General features: G+C 37.0%; 1 protein-coding gene across 1 annotated transcript in view; it reads right to left on the bottom strand.

The window, feature by feature from the left end:
* The window catches only part of LOC145686229 (zinc finger CCHC domain-containing protein 24-like), a 148,005-nt gene extending 131,274 nt beyond the window's left edge, over positions 1–16,731 (bottom strand). Inside the window, exon 1 of the mRNA XM_081759309.1 lies at positions 16,445–16,731. Within this exon, the coding sequence (XP_081615435.1) occupies positions 16,445–16,540 (96 nt within the window). The 5' untranslated portion in view covers positions 16,541–16,731. The remainder of the gene's footprint in view (positions 1–16,444) is intronic.
* Between the last annotated feature and the right edge of the window lie 5,498 nt (positions 16,732–22,229).

Genomic DNA, 22,229 nt, shown 5'->3' with positions numbered 1-22,229 from the left:
AAATTGGAAAATTTCCAAAATTTAAGGGGTTGGCCATGGTACCCCTTCCAAAAATTTAAAGGGTGCATCAATGTACCCATGTCTTATAATAGGAAATGGACCAATATATACATGACCATATAACCATATAAGGTAATAGGACCTCATCCAAGGGGATAAATTGAGCCAAAACCAAACACGTGGTTGTACTAAAATTTGGCAATTGTGTACCCATGAAAGGGAATGAGGTGGACCACCAAAATTTATAGTAATTTATATTAGGGTCCTATACTATAATACCAAACATATAAAAGGGACAATTTCCAAAATTAAAGGGGTGGGTCAAAGTACCCCTCCCGGGTGCACAAATGTACCTATGTCTTATGATAGGAAATGAATCCCCATACGTGACCATATAACGTATAAGGTAATAGGACCTCATCCAATGGAATAGATTAGGTAAAAAACGAAACACGTGGTACAACGTATTGCTTACGTTTATATTTTGGCAAATTTGTACCCCTAAAAAGGAACGAAGTTACAGTAATATATATTAGGGTCCTATACTATTATACGAAATGTTTAAATTGGGCAATTTCCAAAATTAAAGGGTGGTCCAAGGTACCCCTCCTGGGGGTGCATTAATATACCCATGTCTTATGAAAGGTAATGAACCCCTGTATACGCCAATATAACGATATAGGATAATAACACCTCATCAAAGGTGATAAATTAGGTCAAAAGACCAAACACGTGGTTGTACTAAAATTTGGCAATTGTGTACCCATGAAAGGGAACGAGGTGGACCACCCAAATTTATAGTGATACATACTAGGGCTCTATACTATTATACCAAATGTTTAAATTGGGCAATTTCTAAAATTGAAGGGGTGGGCCAAGGTACCCCTCCCGGGGTGCACCAATATACCCATGTCTTATGAAAGGTAATAGACTCCTGTATACGCTCATATAAACATATAAGGTAATAGGACCTCATCCAAGGGGATAAATTAGGTCAAAACCAAACACGTGGTACTACGTATTGCTTACGTTTATATTTTGGCAATTTGGTACCCCTAAAAGGGAACGAGGTGGACCATCCAAATTTATCATAATACATATTAGGGTCCTATACTATAATACGAAATGTTTAAATTGGGCAATTTCCAAAATTTAAGGGGTGGGCCAAGGTACCCCTCCCAAATTTTTCAATGGGTGCATTAATATACCCATGTCTTATGAAAGGGAATGGACCCCTGTATACGTCCATATAACTATATAGGGTAATAACACCTCATCCAAGGGGATAAATTAGGTCAAAAACCCCCAAAATTTGAATTTTTGGCAATTTTTAACCCATGAAAGGGAACGACATAGACCCCCAATACTGATAGAGGTACATACTGTGGTCCTAGGCTACCATACCAAATTTTTAGATTTGGCAATTTCCAAAATTTAAGGGGGTGGTCCTATGTACCCCTGCCAAAATTAAGGGGGTGGGCCAAGGTACCCCTGCCAAAATTTAGAGGGGGTGGTCCTATGTACCCCTAGGTCATTGACCCCGGCCAGGGACCATGGGTCCTGAGGCAGGGACCCAGGGGCCAAAAAGTGTCCTGAAGTGGGGCCCATACTACTGTACAGGCGAAGTATAAGTTCAAATTTTCATGCTACCTGTTGAACAAAAATAGTTTTATTGAGAAAGTGTACTGAGTAAGGACATTTTGGGGAGGGGTTGGACCCGGTGGAACCCCTCCCATGGGTGTGTCTCTGGTCTTTAGAATGATGAATCAATATAAAAGCGTACCTCTCCATCTCTTATCGTTTTACCTTTGCCGAGATCAATGCTGGAAATGGTAGATTCCTGCAGCTTCTTATAACAATAGGGGAATTAGAGTTGAGACAACATACTTTGGGATAGGGTTACCATATTTTAAAATTAGAAAGGCGGGGAATTCTAAACCGTAAGTACTGGTGTGAACTTGTGTGTTACAAATACTGATTTGGAATCATTCGGACCGTTATTTTTTTAGTGATTTCTTTGTTTAAGTGACACTTCCAACGTGCTTTTCTAACGAAACTAAAGTAAAGCAAATTTAGTTTTTGCCTTTAATGTTTTATTAAGTTCAACAAATGTGAGTCTCGAATTGTAAAGTAAGTACTGTATTACGGTAAGATAGCTGTATTTGTAAGGATATCTGTAAAGAAAATTAAAAAAAAAAGACATATTGTTCATACGGTTTTCTCTCTCATAAGGTAGGGTACCCTGATGTAATACGCCGATTGTGATAAGATTGCACAGACATAGAGAACATTTAAAAAAAAAGCGACACGTACTCTTTTACATCGGCCAACAAGCGCATTGAAAGGGTCAAATAGGGGAATAAAAATGGGGTCGAATTGAGATTATGTGGAATATAGAATGAGAAGAGATATCGGAAAAGGTATAAATGTACGAAATACTACCCATAGTCGACGCAAAGCAATGATGTAGAACAGACCCATGCGAAGGAAGCAGAACATCCGGAAATGGACCAATCATGTGTACAACATTGTCACAATGTGTTACAGAAATGAGCGAAAAGGTTGGTAAGGAGCAGGGAGAAAGAAGAAACGGAAACAGAAAATACGTGTTTTTGTTTTGGGTGCATATGTCGCCCGTATGCGAGAGAGACGCAGATTCATCTCAATACCCGAAGATGGGAGAACACGCAGGAAGGATGCAAACGCCGTTCATATAGGCAGCCAGCGAGACAGTACTTCGCAGTGGGTTGCATATATCGCGTAATGGAAAGAAAAATGCATAACACAGTACAATGTAATAGCATGTGGTCCGATGTAAGATAAACCGTAACAGTAATATAAGTACGACGCATGAGTATCAACATTACGTCACTACGAAAATACGCGTACTACATAACAGTAATAGTAACATTTTTTTACTGCCCTCACACCTCCTCGTTACTAACATCCATCTCATTGTTTCCATTACGCTATATATGCAACCCACTGAGCAGTACTGTCTCGCTGGCTGCCTATATGAACGGCGTTTGCATCCTTCCTGCGTGTTCTCCTATATTCGGACATTGAGATGAATCTGCGTCTCTCTCGCATACGGGCGACATATGCACCCAAAGCAAAAATACGTATTTTCTGTTTCCGTTTCTTCTTTCTTCCTGCTCCTTACCACCCTTTTCGCTCATTTCTACACATTGTGACAATGTTGTACACGTGATTGGTCCATTTCCGGATGTTCTGCTTCCTTCGCATGGGTGTGTTCTACTTCATTGAATTGCGTCGACTATAGGTAGTATTTCGTACGTTTAACCTTTTTCGATATATCTTCTAGTTCTCGTTATATTCCACATAATCTCATTTTGACCCCATTTTTATGCCCGTATTTGACTCTTTCAATGCGTTTGTATAGGCCAATATAAAAATATGCGTCGCTTCTTTTTTGATGTTCTTTATGACTGTAATCTTATCACAATCGATGTGTTACACTAGTGCCCTGCTTTGTAAGAAACATAAAATAACCTGCACACGCGCATTGGGCAAATAGCTCACAGTCTGAGCGCGAGTCCAAATTTAACTCAATCGTGATTGAAATTGACACAGAGATGTAGCGGTTTACGTTGAATATAACAACACTTTATCAACAAAGTCGTCTTAGATTTTTCTCCAATCCAAAAAAGTGGGTGGTTTTTCGTGATTAAGAGATGAATAAGCGGGGCACCAATATAGGACCTAAAAATCGGGTGGTACCCGCTAAAATCGGGTAATATAGCAAGCGTTTGGTGTACGTGGTCCTGGGTTCGATTCCCGTTGGAAGAGCATTAGCAAATTCCAATGCATTACAGTGGTTCGGATTCCATCTTAAATTGTTTATATTGTATATACAAATGCCTATTATAATTTTGTTCACATTTCCTAAATAATGTTTCCGTGACATGATTCAATTTAATAAATGAAATTATGAAAAAGTTAATGTTTAATTTTTACAACACTATGTGTATTGCGGTGCATCGCGAGGTTAAAAGCACATACAAAAGCCAGTATCATACAGAGGCACCATTGACGTCAACAACCGCTGCCACATGACTTGGCATAGAAATACGTTGGATATCCTCTTCAGGCATCGAAAGCCAGGTGGCATCAGTCTTACGTAGCTATCCTGGTTGGGATCTGGCGCGAGATGCGTTCGAACAAGGATTATACGTAATCAACTGGACCCGTTGGACAATGAAATATAGGAACATGGTCTCCACCGATGAATATCGATTTTGTATGCCAATGTGTCGCGCACTATGCTGTTGGAAAATGATTCCCTTCAAGAATAACATAAGTGGGACACTACAGGATCCAACACCTCAGCGATGATATGATGACTGGTCAACGTCCCGTTATCGCATAGTATACGAGAGATGGAACGGAGTCCAAAGCAACCTTTACCATACACCGATGCTGGATCGGTGTGGTGTTGCATATTTCACCTAGTCCGATGTTCGCTGTGCAGGCAGAAACGAGTGGACCATCCTGATGCTGCAAACTGAAGCGGTTCGCCATATGGAATGTTCTTGGCACAGTGTCAGCCGCAGACACTTTCGGTGTAAAATATAAGATAACCACAAGATTGAGTCCGTATTTAACATGCTTAAACGACGGACGACAACGTGGGATGTACTTGCCAACATTGGTTATACTTAAGCGAGTATTCGTGAGGGAGTAGTAAATTACTCATTAGTCATACGCGCAAAAAAATTTTTTTTTTTTTATTTGGTTTGGGCAATGCCGTTAGGATCCTCAATGTCGATGTTTTGGTCCTTTCTCGAGCTACCAATTTCATCTACGTCACTGTGAGAAAATTCCGCCCAACATAGAAGCTAATTTCGTGAAGAATGATATACTGTCTTGAAATTCTTCCATTCTCTCATGACTAAAGGCAGAAATATGCTGGTATTGCTACAGGTTTCCCCGTCAAGGTCAGTAATCAAGTCTCTTTCTCGATATATGATTCAATAATCGTGCCACTGTCCTCAATATCGGGTTGATCAACAACTTCCTTTCTGGTATCGCAATTATTATGAACAGTTACTGAGAATATACGAGTAGTCTTTAAAAGAAAGTAGGTGACCATATATTTTAAACAATTGTACATGTAAACATGAAGGCATGAAAATATGCGGTTGCAGAACGTAGCTTCCTATTTAGACGAGTGCTAATCTCGGATTATTAAAAGCAGCCTACCAATAGGACAAAATTTAAAATTAAAGTTTTAATTTTCTGCAAATATAAACTCTGAGCTGTTACTTTTTGTTCAATAATATCCCAAACTGCTTGAACTCTCTTCTCCTTCGAGTAGTTTGGAACGTGCGAACGCATGGCGGGTGCAATGCACCAATTTAGACCTGCTGCATTTCTAACGTTCAAACAATTCGTTTCCTTGTTCTTTCTCTCTTTCGAGTAGGGCTGCCAAGTACAGAACAAGAACATATCCCATCAATGAGCTAGGAAAGAAATATTCGTCGACTTTTAATTCTTGCTTTGAAAAAAAGTACGTAGAAATTGTGTCAGTCATAGAATTAAATTATCCCAAACTGGTGTTAATTATTAAATATGGCTCTATATTCCTGAGAGTTTAAAGTAAATGGATGTATCGTAATTAAAAGTTTGGCATCTTGTTCTACTTTATGAAAAATTGAATCGGCAATTTCGTAGGTCTCATTCCGCAACAGTTTGCGTCAACGCAACGCAAAATTCCTGTTTTAGTTTGCGATATTAGATATAGCAGCTACAATTGCTTATTCCATTTTGTAAATTATGTTGGACTTTGCAAATGTTGCGAAGATGATACGGAATAAGGCTCCGTAACCCATCCCGGAAATTTTGTTGATGAAAGTATGTTTATACTTTCATCATGTTAATGTCACAGGAACCATTTCCTTTATATTTATTTTTTTTTATTAGAAATGATAATTTACAATTTTCTTTTGTAAACATAAATAAAATAAAATGAAAATGAAGTGTTAAAACATTCTGAATCAGAAGTACGTACAGAAGGTTATTCGCTTTATATCTAGCCAATTTGGCAACGCTGCTGTCACCTGTGTAGTTGCAGCAGAAACTTGTAACAGATGTCATTATCAGTCCTGTGTGTGTCTACTTGCAGGTGTTGAACAGGTTCGATACTTAAAGAGGTAGGCGAGGAATTCCAAAAACTGAGATGACATTGCTGGTGCCGTAGTATCTTATTGGTGTTAGTGAAAGGTCACCAAAAGTCAACTGTTATGGGGAAGAATACATGTAGCTTCTCTATATTCATATTTAACCTAGCAACGGATCTATGGCGACCACCCCCAAAAGGATACCATAAGATGGGGTTACTTTACACAAAATATAAGAAGAGTTTCACAGTCCTCTGTCCGTAAAACCATGAACTGTAAAGAGGAAGTTTCAACTGCCACCGAGAGATAGAACATCTAACTGTATTTTGGCTATAATGTTGGCGGTTATAATAACATCAGTTCCAATTACCCGAAGGGTTTGTTGTTGTAGAGGTATGGAAGGAAAGCAGTTACTGTAAAGGCCGCCAAAATTTGAAAGATATCACCTACAAGAATTTCCGTCAAAGTTAAGTCAGTTTCGTAGAATACTACTGTATATAATGGGATTTTGATGCAATAGTTGAAATTGAAATGTGAAACGTTTTAGTCATAAAAATGTAAAACTGGAGAAGGTGGTTTCAGCCTCTAATTGGGGTTACTTTGTACCGGTCCAAAATACCCCTTAGACAGGAAATAATTACTACTGGAACCTCCTGCATTCGAAATTTAGTTAAATCTCCTATTTAGGTAGATGCCGAAATGAATTTCTTGTTCGTTTCGTTTATATATATATATATATATATATATATATATATATATATATATATATATATATATAGAGAGAGAGAGAGAGAGAGAGAGAGAGAGAGAGAGAAATATCTAGACTTTTGGGGGCCTTAAAACTTATACAAATAGAAATGACTAACATTAGATTTTTTTGAAAAAGAAATCATGCAATTTGGATGGACTTCAGCCTGAAAGTCCCAAACCCCGTAAATCTTTCACTAATTACGGTTGGTATGATATTCTTGGACATAAGGAATAATCAAGGCACATCAGTTCACGGGGATTCTTTTTTTTTTTTTCTGTTCTTGAGTTATCATTTTTGTGGGACATACGATAACTATTAGAATGTGGTTCCTGTTCCGGTACCACAAAATACATAATTTTCTTTAGAAATATTGGCAATTCATACTAAGTATCGATACCAGTACCTCCATTCTAATATCAATATTTGTAAACTGTATGCAGTTTTGTGTAGAAAGTAAAATGTATAAATACTGAAGGGAAAACATTGCACAGAAACGTTATATTCGTATGTTGCACATACTTTTTTGTATGTTGTGCAAAGTAATCCCAGTTATGGGGTTACTTTGCAGAAAAGTTTATATTTCAATAACTATGGTCATACTGAATGTTTACTAATGAACTTGCACAAATGTTTTCCACATTTATCTAGCTATTTATTATATGTTTAAAATACAATGTTCTAAATCATTACGTTTGTAAGTTACATGCGATTTTCTTTAAAATTCCATAAATCATGTGCAAAGTAACCCCCGTTTTACGGTACCCTTTTGCTTCTAAGCTTATTTGGTTTTGTGATACACAGAGTCAAACGCCTCCTTCCAACTAATGTTAGTTTAGCAAAATTCCCTGTAAATCGTGCACACATTGACATCGTTATGAATATGTTAATTTACTAAGTTGCAGTGTTCTGGTAAAATCCAACATTTCCAACCTACACTTATTTTGTAGATGATCCATATCTTTAAACGACCTTTTCGGATATGCTTGTGAGTACAATCCAATAGTGAACGTTTGTCCAGAAAAATTTTAACCATTGAAGTGAGTACAGTTAAAGATATCGTAGCCAGGCAAAAACAAAGTGGGCCCCATGCGGAAACATTTGACAACAATAGGAGACCCTTTGAGATTACCAGCGAAAATGTTGCCTGAAGTGCTTCGTGGAATTCGTTAATTAGCACGCCAGGAGAAGCATGACACGACCCGATTAAATCTGGCCCAGTCCACTGATATTCACAGAGACATTCAGCCAGAAATTTGTGGTGGACAAATCGTGTCCGTGGGTTTCCTCGAGGTTCTCCTTTCCTAACACATTCTCATTACATCAAATTATTCCATAATAATTCACCTTCATTAATTATCTATGTCCTTTAGCCTAGCCGTAGAAGATATGGACGTCAGATGTTAAACTATATATGGTTCAAAGAAAGTTTAGGAAACGGTCCTGGATGTTGATCACGATCCAATCATTTCCTATTTATTTATGATTGTCACAGCACATAACTTTTTCGTCTGAAGTGACACTTCGATGCTGGAAACTTTTCCGATTAGGCCTATTCCCGATACTCAAAGAACTGCACACCTTAGACAGGCGATTTGTTGGCCTATGTCACCTCATGGGGCATCCATAAGTCCCAATTTCTCACCTGATCGATTGCAGGGAGTCGCCGAACGACAGTGATATGGTGAATACCTAGAAATGTTTCATATTTTTGTCATTTTATTTTATGATGACGATTGTATCTTAACGATTCTTTTTATATACCCAGTTGAGATTTTGAACAGAGTAGAGGTCCCTGTTTACCTAGAAGCCTGGGCTATAGCCCCCTAAGCCCCTCTCTTAATCCGGCCCTGGTTCTTTGTTAACAAATTACAAATTTCAGCCATCCCAAGGCGAGATAAAAAAAGTATGCTGTTCTCATAAATACTGTTACATAACATATACCCTGATTTTATTTGGAGTAATAGTGGTTGGGGGATTGAGAATTCGGGGCCAACACAATATGTCAGTCGCCTGGGCCAACTAAAGTGCTGCCAAAATGTCTTGAGCCGTGGCAAAAATGCGAACTAAAATTCACCCTCGACACACCCACGCGTTGAGCCAATAAGGGTTCAGCTGTTGCTAAGCGAGAGACCTTCAGCGAAAGGGAGTGGAATTCCTTCAGCCGATAGCAGCGCTCGGAACGGAAGACTAGGTGTCAAGTCAATGTGGTACATTTATAGTAGTCAGTCCGGCTCTGAACATAGGTATGATATTTAGATAGAGAGTGTACTAAAGCCTGTGACAAACATCTTGGCATTTCAGCTAAACGAATAAAACGCAAGCTCTGACGCGATGTTGCCAAGTGCTAAGGAGTGTGGCTATGGCTAAGCAGACGAACTACAGCGCGATCAGGTGGCAGAGGATAGACGTGGATGTGTACAAAATAAACGCAATACCGCTGGCCTTTCATTTGCTAGCAGCATTTACAGGGAACTTGGAGCGCCGCCTTCAAATGCCAATATGTTTTTCACGCCGTTTAGTTCCTCCAATAGTTCTTTAACCGCATAGATATATCCCATAGTTTTCGAGCTGGGCAGCTTCAAAGTTACAAGTTTCTCGATTTCGGCATCTCGTAACTTTGAAACAATACGTTTTTCGCCCATGTCGCCATTGTTTAGATGTCAGTATTTCACCAGTGGATTTTGGCTACATAATAAATGAATACGCTGTATATTCGGAAAAGCGGCTTTCTACAATCGATTAAGCACCCCAAGTATATATATCCCATCTCCACTCTAATCCCTCCACCAAAAAATCAAAATAGAAGGAAGTTTCGGTTTCAAAAAGAATTGAGAAAACAGAGCTCCTTCTCTGATGTACACATGACTCTGCTACTTCACATAATATCTTGTTCAAGTTAAAATCCGGAAACCCCTGTGCAAAAGCCACTGAATAGCACGATACCGGATAGTGTATTGAGTTTGTGACGTTACACGCATGGCATTTGTCCATTTCCGTACCGGTAGCAGTGTTGTGTTGATAAGTAAGTTTCCTACTAGACATCAAAGCGGACATTTCATTCACGCCAACATAATACATACAAAAATGCATTACAGAATTTAATCCAATTTGACTACAAATAGGAGAATAAATTTAATTCAACTATACTATTTTAAAGTTGGCGTATCATTGAATACCCCAGATTGAATGTCATTGCACTACACAATAATAATAATAATAATAATAATAATAATAATAATAATAATAATAATAATAATAATAATAATAATAATAAGGAACCTCTCTCCTACGCTTAATTTAATCAAGAAAATGTTTTCAACTTGCTGCAAGAGAGAAAATATGTTGTATGTATGAATAATATTAATGATAAAATTACATTCTTGTGTGTGTGAAACTGCAAAAGGCACGATTGGGGACAAGTTGACACTGCACAGATTGACGAAGGGGAAACAATTGGTGCGTTCATAGTGAATTCTTTGGGAGCAAGGGAAAAGGTCACGTCGTAAATGTTTATGCCTCGCGAAAGAACAAACCATTCATGCACCGCTATTTCGGAAGGAGAGGAAATCAGGGACAGAAAAAAAAAAGAAAGAAAGAAAATGTTTAGAGCTCGACTCAAGAACATTTTTACTGTATTGTTCAGCATATAACTTCTAAAACATTGCCTATACCGAAATGCTTCTTTGTTATGTATGTATTGTATGTGTTTGATTTAGCTGTCCCGCTTTTGCTGTTCTGTTATATTCTAACAAGTCTACGTTGCTTTGTTTAGTAACGAAATCACAATCATGGTGATCAAGACATCAAAGAATATTTCGCTATCATCACAGCATCTAAATTATGAGGTTAGCACGACAGGAAAAAGTATCGCTACCGATTATCACTTGTTTTTCTGTTTACAACCATTTGGATTGTTATATTTCTGTTACTACGTGCAGTAGAAGCATGAAACAAACGGCGTTTTTTTTTTTTTTTTCGTGTGTGCCCTTTCATGTTATTCACGTTATTGTCTATTGTTCCATTTCAAAAAATAAATAAATAAATAAAATTTATTTAAAAATAATTTCGTTCCTGATGCCCCATTTGAAACACTATTTCAGTTACTGTGCAAATCTGGTTGCTCCGGCACTTCATGTTGTTTCCTTTCATGAAAGTTTCAGATGGTTTTGCTTTTTGCAGACAGGCAAACTTTATATTCACTTGATCAGTGTATTATCTATTTTTAGAAGATTTTAAAATCACACTAAACTGTGCTAATTATTCAATATTTTTTGCTTCTACGTAGTTCATGAAGAGAAATCGTATTTCACAATACACAATTAGCATTCATGTGCTAAGAAATAATGAATGTAAAGTAAGCTCAAGTTAACTTCCCCAAAATTTGTCTCAGTTCCATTCGTATTCCCTGTTTTAGCGTTCTCGGAACGAACCTGTCATAATGCTCGAGGTATCAAGAAAATTGTACTTCTCTCCTATATGCGACATATCCATTTTGTAATTAACTTCAACATAGTCATTACTAACATTGCCGCTAAGGCATTGCTAAGGATTATATCCTTGTGTTAGGCAACCAGTAGAAGACTTGCGTATAGCGGGTTGACAAACATTGCAGGTTCTTTGCTTGAATCAAAGACGAAAACCTATTGCGTGCTGGCGGCTACTTTGAAGGCAAAAGGCAATTTGTAAGGGCAAAACGATCCATTTTATATCATCTATCACTTTAGCCCAGTAAGTAAGGGGTTATGACTTTCTAAATAAATTCCAGAAGTCTCTTAAAATCGCATTCGCTTCACCTCCAATTTTATTCTAATGTTTGCCGGTTATGTCTTCTAGAGCTAAAGAAAACAAATGATAACTATAGAATGTGAACTCATAACTAAGAATTCCTATGCAACTTATTTTGATATCCTCTCATGGAAACGAGAATAACGCAGGATTTATTGAAAAAACATGCAGATATAGGTTGCGCGGCCAATGTATCCTGAAGTAATTAACAATTAACAGCAACTCAAACAACTACCATGCGAAAGTGCAACACCTACATTGAACCATCCAGGTATTTGGCTGATGAAATAGAGGAAAATCCTGCAAAAACCCCAATCAGATAACCGAATACCGAATTCGAATCCGTGATTTCCCGATTGCGACACAATAACGCCAATCACAAACTTTACATTCGCTCCTGATACTGAGGATTACGTGTTGTTTGCCACGGTTGTTTGTCACGACTCGATTTTTGTGTTGTTTGCCACGGTATTGTTTTCTCAGGCTTATCTTATATCACAATCGTGAAGATTTATACAAAATCGACTCATAAGCAAAGAGTTACCAGATGATCATATTATAACAATTAAATCTATTATATTTATAAAAAGAATGTTAAAACTCCGTTAAAAAAGAAAATGCAATTATATCAATTTACTAAGCTATTGTGATATTAATGATGTTTTGTATTCATTTGTTTGGAGCATAATGTTCTCTTTCAGGAGCGAGTCTAATGAGACCTCTCTAGTCCTAAAGGCGAGAACATTTACCACTTGTTCCAGAGGATATAAAACAGAGGTGCGTGGCAACCCTTCCTTTTACTCCAGGTGTGTGTGAATTTTTATGATAATGAGATATGATAAGATTGAAATGCAAATACTGTGGCAAAATCGTGGCAAACAACACGAAAATGGAGTCGTGGCAAACAACACGCCACCATACTGATGAATTTATCATGTGAAAGTAACTTATTCTTCAGTTAATAGATTTATTAAATAATACAAGAAGATTCCAGTTACAAAAAGTTCTCATTGGTACAGTCATGTTCAGAAAAAAACTGGCCACCCACCTCTCTTGCATAATTCCTGAACTCTTATATACAAACAAATATTGATAGCCCTATTCTTTGGGCAACTGTGATCTTCACTCAGAGCCAAAGCATTATAATTTCCCAGCAACAGTTGCAAGAATAAGTTCTAATTCATCATTTCTGACTAATTTTGTACACATGTAAAGAGAGAACTTTATAACTAAAGAGATATAGGCTACATAGATTAAGATTTTGTCATCCCTCATTTGGCGTTTAAAGAAGGGAAAGGGGGAACAGCGGAAGTACATATCATATGCAATCTAAAGAATTCACCTGATGGAGGGGGAACTTGATTTGTTCAGTATGCAAATGAAGTATTTCCTGGCAGACTTTTGGTTCCCGAGTTATTGGCCATCAAAGTTAAGATCTGGGTGTACTAATTAGGGGAAATACATGGAACAACGTTAAGAAAATGGGTGTATATATATAAACTTACAATAAAAAGAGTTCTAAAGTAAATCTATTATTATTATTATTATTATTATTATTATTATTATTATTATTATTATTATTATTATTATTATTATTATTATTATTATTATTATTATTATTTTACCTCAGGTGGGGAACTCATTTATATCGTATTGACTTTCAAAATCTTACGCCTTCCTTCAAGAACTTCCGGATGCATTTTTCCTTATTCGATCGGAAAAAGATCGATTCCAAGAGAGGAGGAAAAGACCGACACCAAAACACAGTCGCGGATACAAACATATTTTGATTCACGTGTACATATGTTATAAGACATTTCGAGCTTCAAACATTAAAAAAAAAAAAAAAAAAAAAAAAAAAAAAAAAAAAAAAACATTACTTCATGATCCAGACCTATTTCGTTTCTCATGAATATTTAACGGTGTCAAAAGTAAGAGAGACAGAAAAGCTGGTAGAAGCAGAAAACGAATAATTGTGAGCGGTAGTTGTAGCAACATGTAATACGAGGTTCCGAAATGGTCAAGCAACAACTGACTTAAAATTTAGACTACTTGAAATTGAAATGGACTGACAAAAGAAAGCAATATTTGCAATTTAAAACAACTTTCCAATTATGTATACTAGATATATGGTTTGACTACGACCGAGTGCTCAAGACTGGAACACAGATGTAACAACGTACAAGAAAGATGAAGACAAGTGGATGAGGCAAGCAGTTTTGCTTTCGCTTATCTTATGCTACTTGATAAATAACCGTTGACTGAGGTTAAATAGTGTGCCACGCCATTACAAAACTCTATAGACAAAACATCAAGTTTTCTGCACGACATCTGATATTTGTACTAACAACGAGTTCTCATTTTTGCATAAAGTTTTGATATAAATATTTCATTGCATGTTTGAAAATAAAGTGCATCTAAAATCGTAGTTACAATATTGTTTCAAACAGTTACCTATTTATCCACAATTTATAAACTTTCTAAAGCATCCTCAAATTAGGCATTGGAAACATTCTTCGTGTGGGACAATGTAAATGCTAAATAAACTTTACCCTCTCCAAATTTCCATGACATTCCCTTATTAGAAAACTCTAGAAATACTATCGCAGATAATTTTCTTGTATACAGTCAGCAGTGTCACTTCAGATTTTATTTGAGGAGCAAATCCCGATGTAAGTAGCTGTTGACGTTTTTCATTGCAATATTATTATTGTATTCATTAAAATAAATATTAATCTCAAGCTTGAGCTCCTTCATGGCTAAACGGTTAGCGTACACGGCTTGGCGTGAGAGACCCGGGTTCAATTCCCGGCGAAAGTTCACGTGGTTCGGATTCCACGTTAATTAATAGGTCCAGTCTCATATAGCCTCGCTGCTGAAAGGGACGTTAAACTCAGAATCAACTCCACTAATCTCAAGCTTAGGGGGGCAATTGGTCCCCATGGGACCCCAAATGACGTTTTGTATACAATGCTAGAGAGAGAAAGAGAGAGAGAGAGAGAGAGAGAAAATCAAATAGTAAGCAGATTCATATTATCATCCTTCTGAGTGAATGGTCATGGAAATACGTGTTCAAATCTCTACAAATTCAATCATTTAACACAGATACATAAAATGGCTCTTTGTCCAGATTTACTGTGTATTTTTCTAATTTTCAAATAAAATAACATTAAAATTATACAATGCATCATTTTAATATTTACAAAATTCTATAGTCTAAAATGATTCATAATAAATAATAATAAAATCCTCATTGTTCTGTATATCTTTCAAAACAAAGACCATCGGATCATCATTACATTACAAATAATGAATGTCAATAGTGGAGGCTGTGATGCTTGAGTATTGCATTCCACGATGCTTTTCACCTGGGTAGGGCCTACGGTTGGGGGCGAAGGAGGCTACAGTTGATGAATGGTATCAAAACAGAAAAATCGTACACGAAGACAGGAAAGTTAGCTGAAGACAATGATACATAAAAGCTTCTCAGTTGTGAGCAAGTGACCTGCCAATAATGGTAGAATAGAAGTGATGATAATCTTTCTCGCATAAATTACACATTCTATAGCCTCGTAACAGTTCGTGGGTCCTTTTATTATTATTATTTTTTTAAACAAATAACTCTTTCTGAACCTCTTCAAAAGAAATCTCAATATTGTGTCATCGTAAGCACATGTTAATACCCCTGAATAATAGAGATAAAAATATCATCAATTATAAATATCTTGATATATGGCCCTACACGGATGACATTGCTGTTCTTTGTCTCCCAACGCTAAGGGACGAAAATTATTTATTTAGGACTTCGAAGTACCTTGAATCTCAAGAAATCCAACAGTTATAATAATTTTCTGCTCAATTTGTCTGCAACGAACTTTGATAGATGTAACATCCGTCGTAATTTCATGGGAGGGTTAAAAGTTCTGCGTACGTTTGTTCGACGCAGTGATGATCTTAAGGGAGGTGATCTGGAGGGTAGGAATTCCCCAGGATCAGGGCCGGATTAAAGGAAAGCTTAGGGAAATATACCCCGGACCTCCAGGTGGACAGAGGCCTCTACTCTGATTAAAATCTCAACTGGCTGTCTAAAAAGAATCATACATGATATACAATCATCATCATAAAATAAAATATGAACAGAAATATGAAACATATTCCCTTTAACTTTCCTACTCTACTTTCACAGAAAAGTACAAGACGAAATCAGCAGGGGCCATATATTTGTTCTAGCCCCGGACCTCCAGATTGGTTAATCCGGTCTTGCCCAGAATGTATCTCTGATCATGCTGAACATGGGTTACTAGTATTTTTGGAGTACTACTTCTTGTATTGATAGTCCTTTCCGGGCAAAATCTGAAATCACAACTGAATTTTGTTCCTGCTAAAAATTCATCTAACGCATACAATCTATATTTATTCTACATATGCACTCGAAATAGCGGGGAAGAAAGGAAGATCTACTGGAGGCGCGCCTTTTAGGACCTGACAAGTTAATAAGAACTTCAGTATTGCTGAGAATTGCAGTTCGTAAATATCCACGTTTCGAAACAAGAGTGTTGGCTATTCTACGACTCGCATGTGCTAAAAATACATTGGTGCAGGAAGACAATTTCTCTACTATGATGTTCGCGTGCCGAAGTTTTGCCGTTACTGGTAATTCCTTTAATAAATATTCGCTAAGAAAAATTCACCATCCTGCAAGTACGATACATTTCATTATTATTTTCATTAATAAATTTAAAATTTAAAAAAAAAAATGTTCACTTACTTGCACTTGTTCCCCTGACTGCTGATCAGCCAGACTTAAGTAAACCCAGTTAAGTAATTGTGAGGGATTGGATTCGATGCTGGCAAGGGATGCCATCGGGGGTTGCCAGTCTATGAGGAGGGTAGTAACCGGGAAAGCTGGTGGCTGATCCAGTTCGGAGGATCGCGGAGACGGATGCCACAGAGAGAGAAAGAAAGAGAGAGAGAGAGAGAAGGAGACAGAGCACACACGCACTCACACTACGAACACAACACTACCACCACCACCGTTTGCACCACAAGACCAGCACCAACAGACTGCCTCTGACTGGGAACTGTGAATCGGAATGAGACCTCGATGACACACAATGGGCCGCCTTGTCGAGTCGAGTCGACCGGCTTCGCAAAAAACAGTGTTTCTAACCGAAATTAAATGGCTTCAGGCAATGTTCAGCTGGGGAATAAGACGCCAGGAAGTGAGAGAGTTTTCTTCTTCTAGTTCTTTGCATTTCAACAATCAACTGGGTATACGTAAACAATTACATAGATAATCAGTGAGGTAGCCAGAGCTTTTCAGGAGAGGCTTTAACCCCCCTTAAAAGGACATGAAATCCTCTAATTAGCATCAACATTATCCTAATCAATATGCATACTGAATGCATTTATTTGAATAAAGTAATACGAAAATTCATTTCCACTATGAATAGCTTTATTATTCTATTAACTTCGCCTCCGAACTGGCAGCCACTGTAGAGTCGTCGGTAAGTCACTGGCATCGATCCTGAAAGGAAAGGGCCCAGATCTCTCCAGACATGGGCTGGCCCACTGGACATCTCCATGTGCACCCTCCGAAACATTACATTACAAATAAAAACACATGTTTTTTTTTAAAATAAATTCCTACAGGGTGTTCCGGAAGTGGGCGTACTCCCCTTTAGTTCAACAGTATAGTGTTAGTTATGGTAGAATGTCTGTACACCTTGAAGTCTTAAGAGTTTTAAAACTCATAAACATCGGTATGATTACCATCCACGTCGTAACACAGCTGAATTCTGCGCCAAGTTCTCGCAGATGTTTTGCGGAGATACTCCGGAGTCACGAGGGTGAAGGCATGTTCCACAGCTGCTCGTAATTCCTGCGTTGTGTGATATCGAGTGTTTCTTAGTTGTTTTATGAAACCCCAAAGAGCATTGTCTGGTGTCGTCACATCGGGATTTCTTGGAGGCCACGCAAATGGAGCTGGTGAAGATGCACATCTTCCAATTCAGCGGCTAGGAAGCGTGATTCAGGTAATAGCGCACGTGAATCGTGAAGTGCGCTGGTTCTTCATTCTGCTGTATCACAACTAGGGAAAAACGGAAGACGGAAAACTTTCCGGAAAAACGGAAGACGGAAAATTTTCCGGAAAAACGGCAGACGGAAAATTTTCCGGAAAAACGGAAAACGGAAAATTTGATTTCCGGAAACCGGAAAACTCTTTTTCCGGAAATGACCATCCCTAATCACAACAGTGTCTTTGATACCAGACAATACCAAGCAATGTTACCACACAATGCCAAGCAATGTTACCAAACAACTGTGGGTAAAACTTAAAACCGTTCAGAAAACACCAATTAGGGGTACGCCCACTTCCGGACCACGCTGTACAGTTGTTATTGTTAAAGAATCCGTGAAAAGTAAAGTGTGCCCTTTGGCAACCTTGCGAAACCACATCAAAGATAAATGGCTTTATTTACTCTTCTGTATACTAATGTTCTGTACAATAAATTCATACAGTTACGGTTAGTAAAGAACCCGTAGGCAGGGTAGGCATTCAGTTACTATTGGTAAACACCCTGCACTCGTAGTAATAGGGTAGACAGGGTAGCCATTGCTTACGGGCGCAGGACGTTTTGATATATTACGGGGAGCCCCATATTTTAATAAAAATCAAGGAAATTATTAAAATGGAGCCCGAAGTTTTCGCGGTCTTCATTTCCTAACATGGCAAGAATAAAAAAAATTCCTGCCCACTTCGCTTGCAGTTTATTACATTTGCGTATCAAATTATTGGCATTACTCTAAATTCGTCGAGGTTATAGCACTGTATGATTAAGAAATTAATTCTCCCGTATTAATACGAGTCAGTTTTATATTACATGTACTGAACTTACTAACTTCCCTGCGCAATAGGCTTTCAACAGTAATGATAAATTCTATGACCTATAAGATCTGGATTAAAATGAGTGTTGCCGTGATTATGAGGCACAGCACAATTGTCACATACTGCGACCATAGGCGGAACTAGAGGGGGGCCAGGGAGGGCCGGCCCCCCTAGAAGCAAAGCTGGCCCTCACCAGAAATTTTCTACTGGACGAAAATAATGTAATTAGTTTACCTCAATTTACGCATAACAATTTTAGTGATGCTTGCATTCGACATATTTAATAGTGTCTATATTCGTCCCGCATTGGTGTAACTATTTTCCTAGGGGGCGGACATGGCCCCTTAGTTCTGAAAATTTGAAGAATCTTTCAGAAGACCTTGTTATAATGCTTATATAAGACCTTGTTATAAATTGTGAGTCTCCCTTTCCTCGCACTCATTATAAGCTCTTCAAGTTGTTCAGTTCTCCTAACACGAGACTGTCGCGTATCAGTTCAGTGAAAACATATTACATGATAAATTTGCTTAAAATTATATATTTCCTATATTCAGTTGCTACTAAATAACTACCTTAATCTACTCTAATTATGAAAACTCAATTTTCTATTACTGTTTTACTCGTGCAATTCTGAGCGAAAGTACATTATTCGTAAACAACTATCATGTTCTCACAAGGAAGGGACATGAACCTGTCATCCGGACATGGGAATCAAACCTAGTCCATTCGATAAAGAAAAATATTTTCATGTACAAACAATTATTTACCATGGACAACGGAGTAAGTCCCTGGGTCCCATTAACAGTGTTAGTATAAAGAAAATCGTAGACTCATAGTGAAATAGCTAAACAGTGTTAGTATAAAGAAAATCGTAGACTCATAGTGAAATAGCTACTGAGCCGTTCCAGGTCAAATCAACACAATTTGAAGAAAAAATTTATCTTACCATCTCAGATTGTCATGAAATTTTGCACAAGGATACTATTCATATAGACTAAGGAAAATACCAATCAACCGTATTGTAGATAACGCTATATAAATTTTCAAAAAAGAAAAAAAGCCCAAAATAATAAGTTCAATTTATTTTGAAACTGGAATTGCGGTTCTCCTAATTGAGCTAGAGAGCTGGTTGAGGTGTCATTTTACAGCAGTTTTCATGGCCTTTCCTGTGGCATACATCAACATATAGGCTAATACAGAATTCTTTTCTCAAAATCAAAATCAAAATTTTGCAAAAAGCACATATTTTTAAATTTTGAAATTAATTCCATAAATAGATAGTATTGTTGTAAAGCATCTGGCAAAGTATGAGTTTGGGATGATAATGAGTTCATTGTTAAAAATTCAAAAGAAACACTAGAGTTTTCATCAATATCCTGTACTTATCTGAAAAATACAAGTATACAAGGTTTTTTTTTTTTTTTTTTTTTTTTTTTTGTTTTACTTATGGAAGTAAATATGAAGTAATGGGTTTAGTAGAGTAATGGGTTTAAAATATATCATACAGACTTGTAATCGGCTGGCAACACTTATTACCTTATATTCTAAAAACTTTAACTTAAAACTAAGTTAAAGTGCTGATACTTTTGAAGTTTAGATTTATAAAAGTTAATAAAATAATACTAATACAAGTTTCACAATTAAAAATGTTACTGTATAAAAAAGTGGTTTGTAAAAAGTATACATCTAGCACTGGTGCAACAGCAGGGTTGGCTGGTTGAAACCAGGTGTTTTTTTTAATGGTGTAAACAAAAAATGCCACAAATCGTGTGAATTTCATATTGACATTTTCACATATCTCGAATTATCTGTGTTCGTTGAATCTAATTTTCGTCTTGTAATTAAGGGGTCCCGATGAGCCCACAAAATTTCTCCTAGCTGGAAACCGAATAGTGGTTCAGATGCCACTTTAAGTAATATGCCCAATCCTTCATAACCTCGCTGTTACAGAAGGACGTTATGCCTAAACAAATCAAACGAACTAAAACAGCTTTAACGGGTAGGCCAGTACCTACTCAAAAAATTTTGAAAATTATAAACGACTAAAAGATAATAAATAAATATTTACTGCAAAGGAACAATACTATACATTTATATTTTTAAAAAATTAAAAAAAAAAAAGATTGGTTTACTCAAAATTAAAATCCTGAAGCCACCCCTGCTAACAAAACAAATTCTATCTTATCTATCTGCTTGCTTGAATGTATGTTTCATAGTTATCAATATTTTTAACTTTGCTTAGACCCCAAATATATTGATAAAGAGTAGGCAGACTTTTTCGACTACAACTGTAGCTTATAAATTGGACTATTTAAATTTTCTTGAATGACATCTCATACTAAATTTTCAATTTTAAAATTTCAGCATCTATTGTTTGTCTAAACGCCATTTCAACTCACTGGTTATCAGGGACCTACGCAGAAATTTATTTCGAGGGACACACAGCTTTTCAGGGGGGTTCAAATTCAATATAGGGCAAATTGTATTAAAATATTCAGATGTTTTGCAGGGTTGGGAAAAGGAAGCGTCAAAATCTCCAAACAAACTTCAATTAGAAGACATATCAGGCTATATCACAGCTATCTATGAAGAAAATTTGTTGCTCGGGCATGTTTTACACGAAAATGGAGAACTTGATGAAGTAAAAATAACTTCTTCATCCACCTGGGCCATCTCCATCATTCTCATATCCAAGGAATGCTGATGTTCTGTGGACGTTCTCACAAAAGTGAATCCTGTAACTCCCACTGGATGAAGTTATTTTATTCTTGAAAGTGATGTATGCCGAAGAAATGTGGCTTTTTCAAATTTCAAGTGATACACATATCCTATTACTTACTGAAAAGTTTTACTATGAAATCATCTGTTCTCTTTCTTCAGATTAGTGTTCATTTTTATTTTCATAGAAGTGTAAAACTTAGTATTCTAGTTTTATTACCCTACGTATAGAGTATTCTTGAAAAATAAGTATTAGTTTTGAATTTTTTAAACAATGAACCGATGACCATCCCAAATTCATGTTTTGTTAGGTGCTTTACAACAATACTATCTATTCATTGAATTAATTTCAAAATTTTAAAATATATGCTTTTTGAAAAATTTTGGAAGTAAAATTTTGATTTTGATTAAAAAAAGGAAAACAGATTCTGTATTAGCCTATATGATGTATACTACAGGAAAGGGCATGGGAAATGCTGTAAAGTGACACCTTAATCATCTCTTTAGCTCAACTACGATAGCTGCAATTCCAATTTCAAAATTCATTGAACATGCTTTTTTGGGGATTTTTTTCAAACTTTACATAGCCCTATCTTCAATACCGATTGATATATATAGTAGTGACGAGGGGGACATGTACCCCCAATCTTGGACCTGGGGGGACTGTCTCCCCCAATAATCTGACTTAAAAAGTGCTTTTGGGGATAAGTGTGATGATTTGAGTCCGACTGCCACAAAGGAATGTGAAATGAAATTGATTTCTCTTGGCTTTTCCATTTCTTCTAAAAAGAATCGTATTCTGTAGTATTTCAAACAGAACTTCGTGCTGTAGTGCGTTTAGTAGTCTCATCAATATTAATTCCACTTCTGCTACTTGGGCATAAATTGCAATAAATGCCAGAGGAGGATATGCCTCTCTCCTCATGCTGGAAAGTTCTCAGCTGTA

Source organism: Thermobia domestica, chromosome 5, assembly GCF_964235325.1.
Source record: "Thermobia domestica chromosome 5, izTheDome1.hap1.1, whole genome shotgun sequence".
In the NCBI taxonomy this organism is placed as follows: domain Eukaryota; kingdom Metazoa; phylum Arthropoda; class Insecta; order Zygentoma; family Lepismatidae; genus Thermobia; species Thermobia domestica.
The sequence above is the reverse complement of the archived record's forward strand: the minus strand, read 5'-3'. Positions and strand labels throughout refer to the sequence as shown.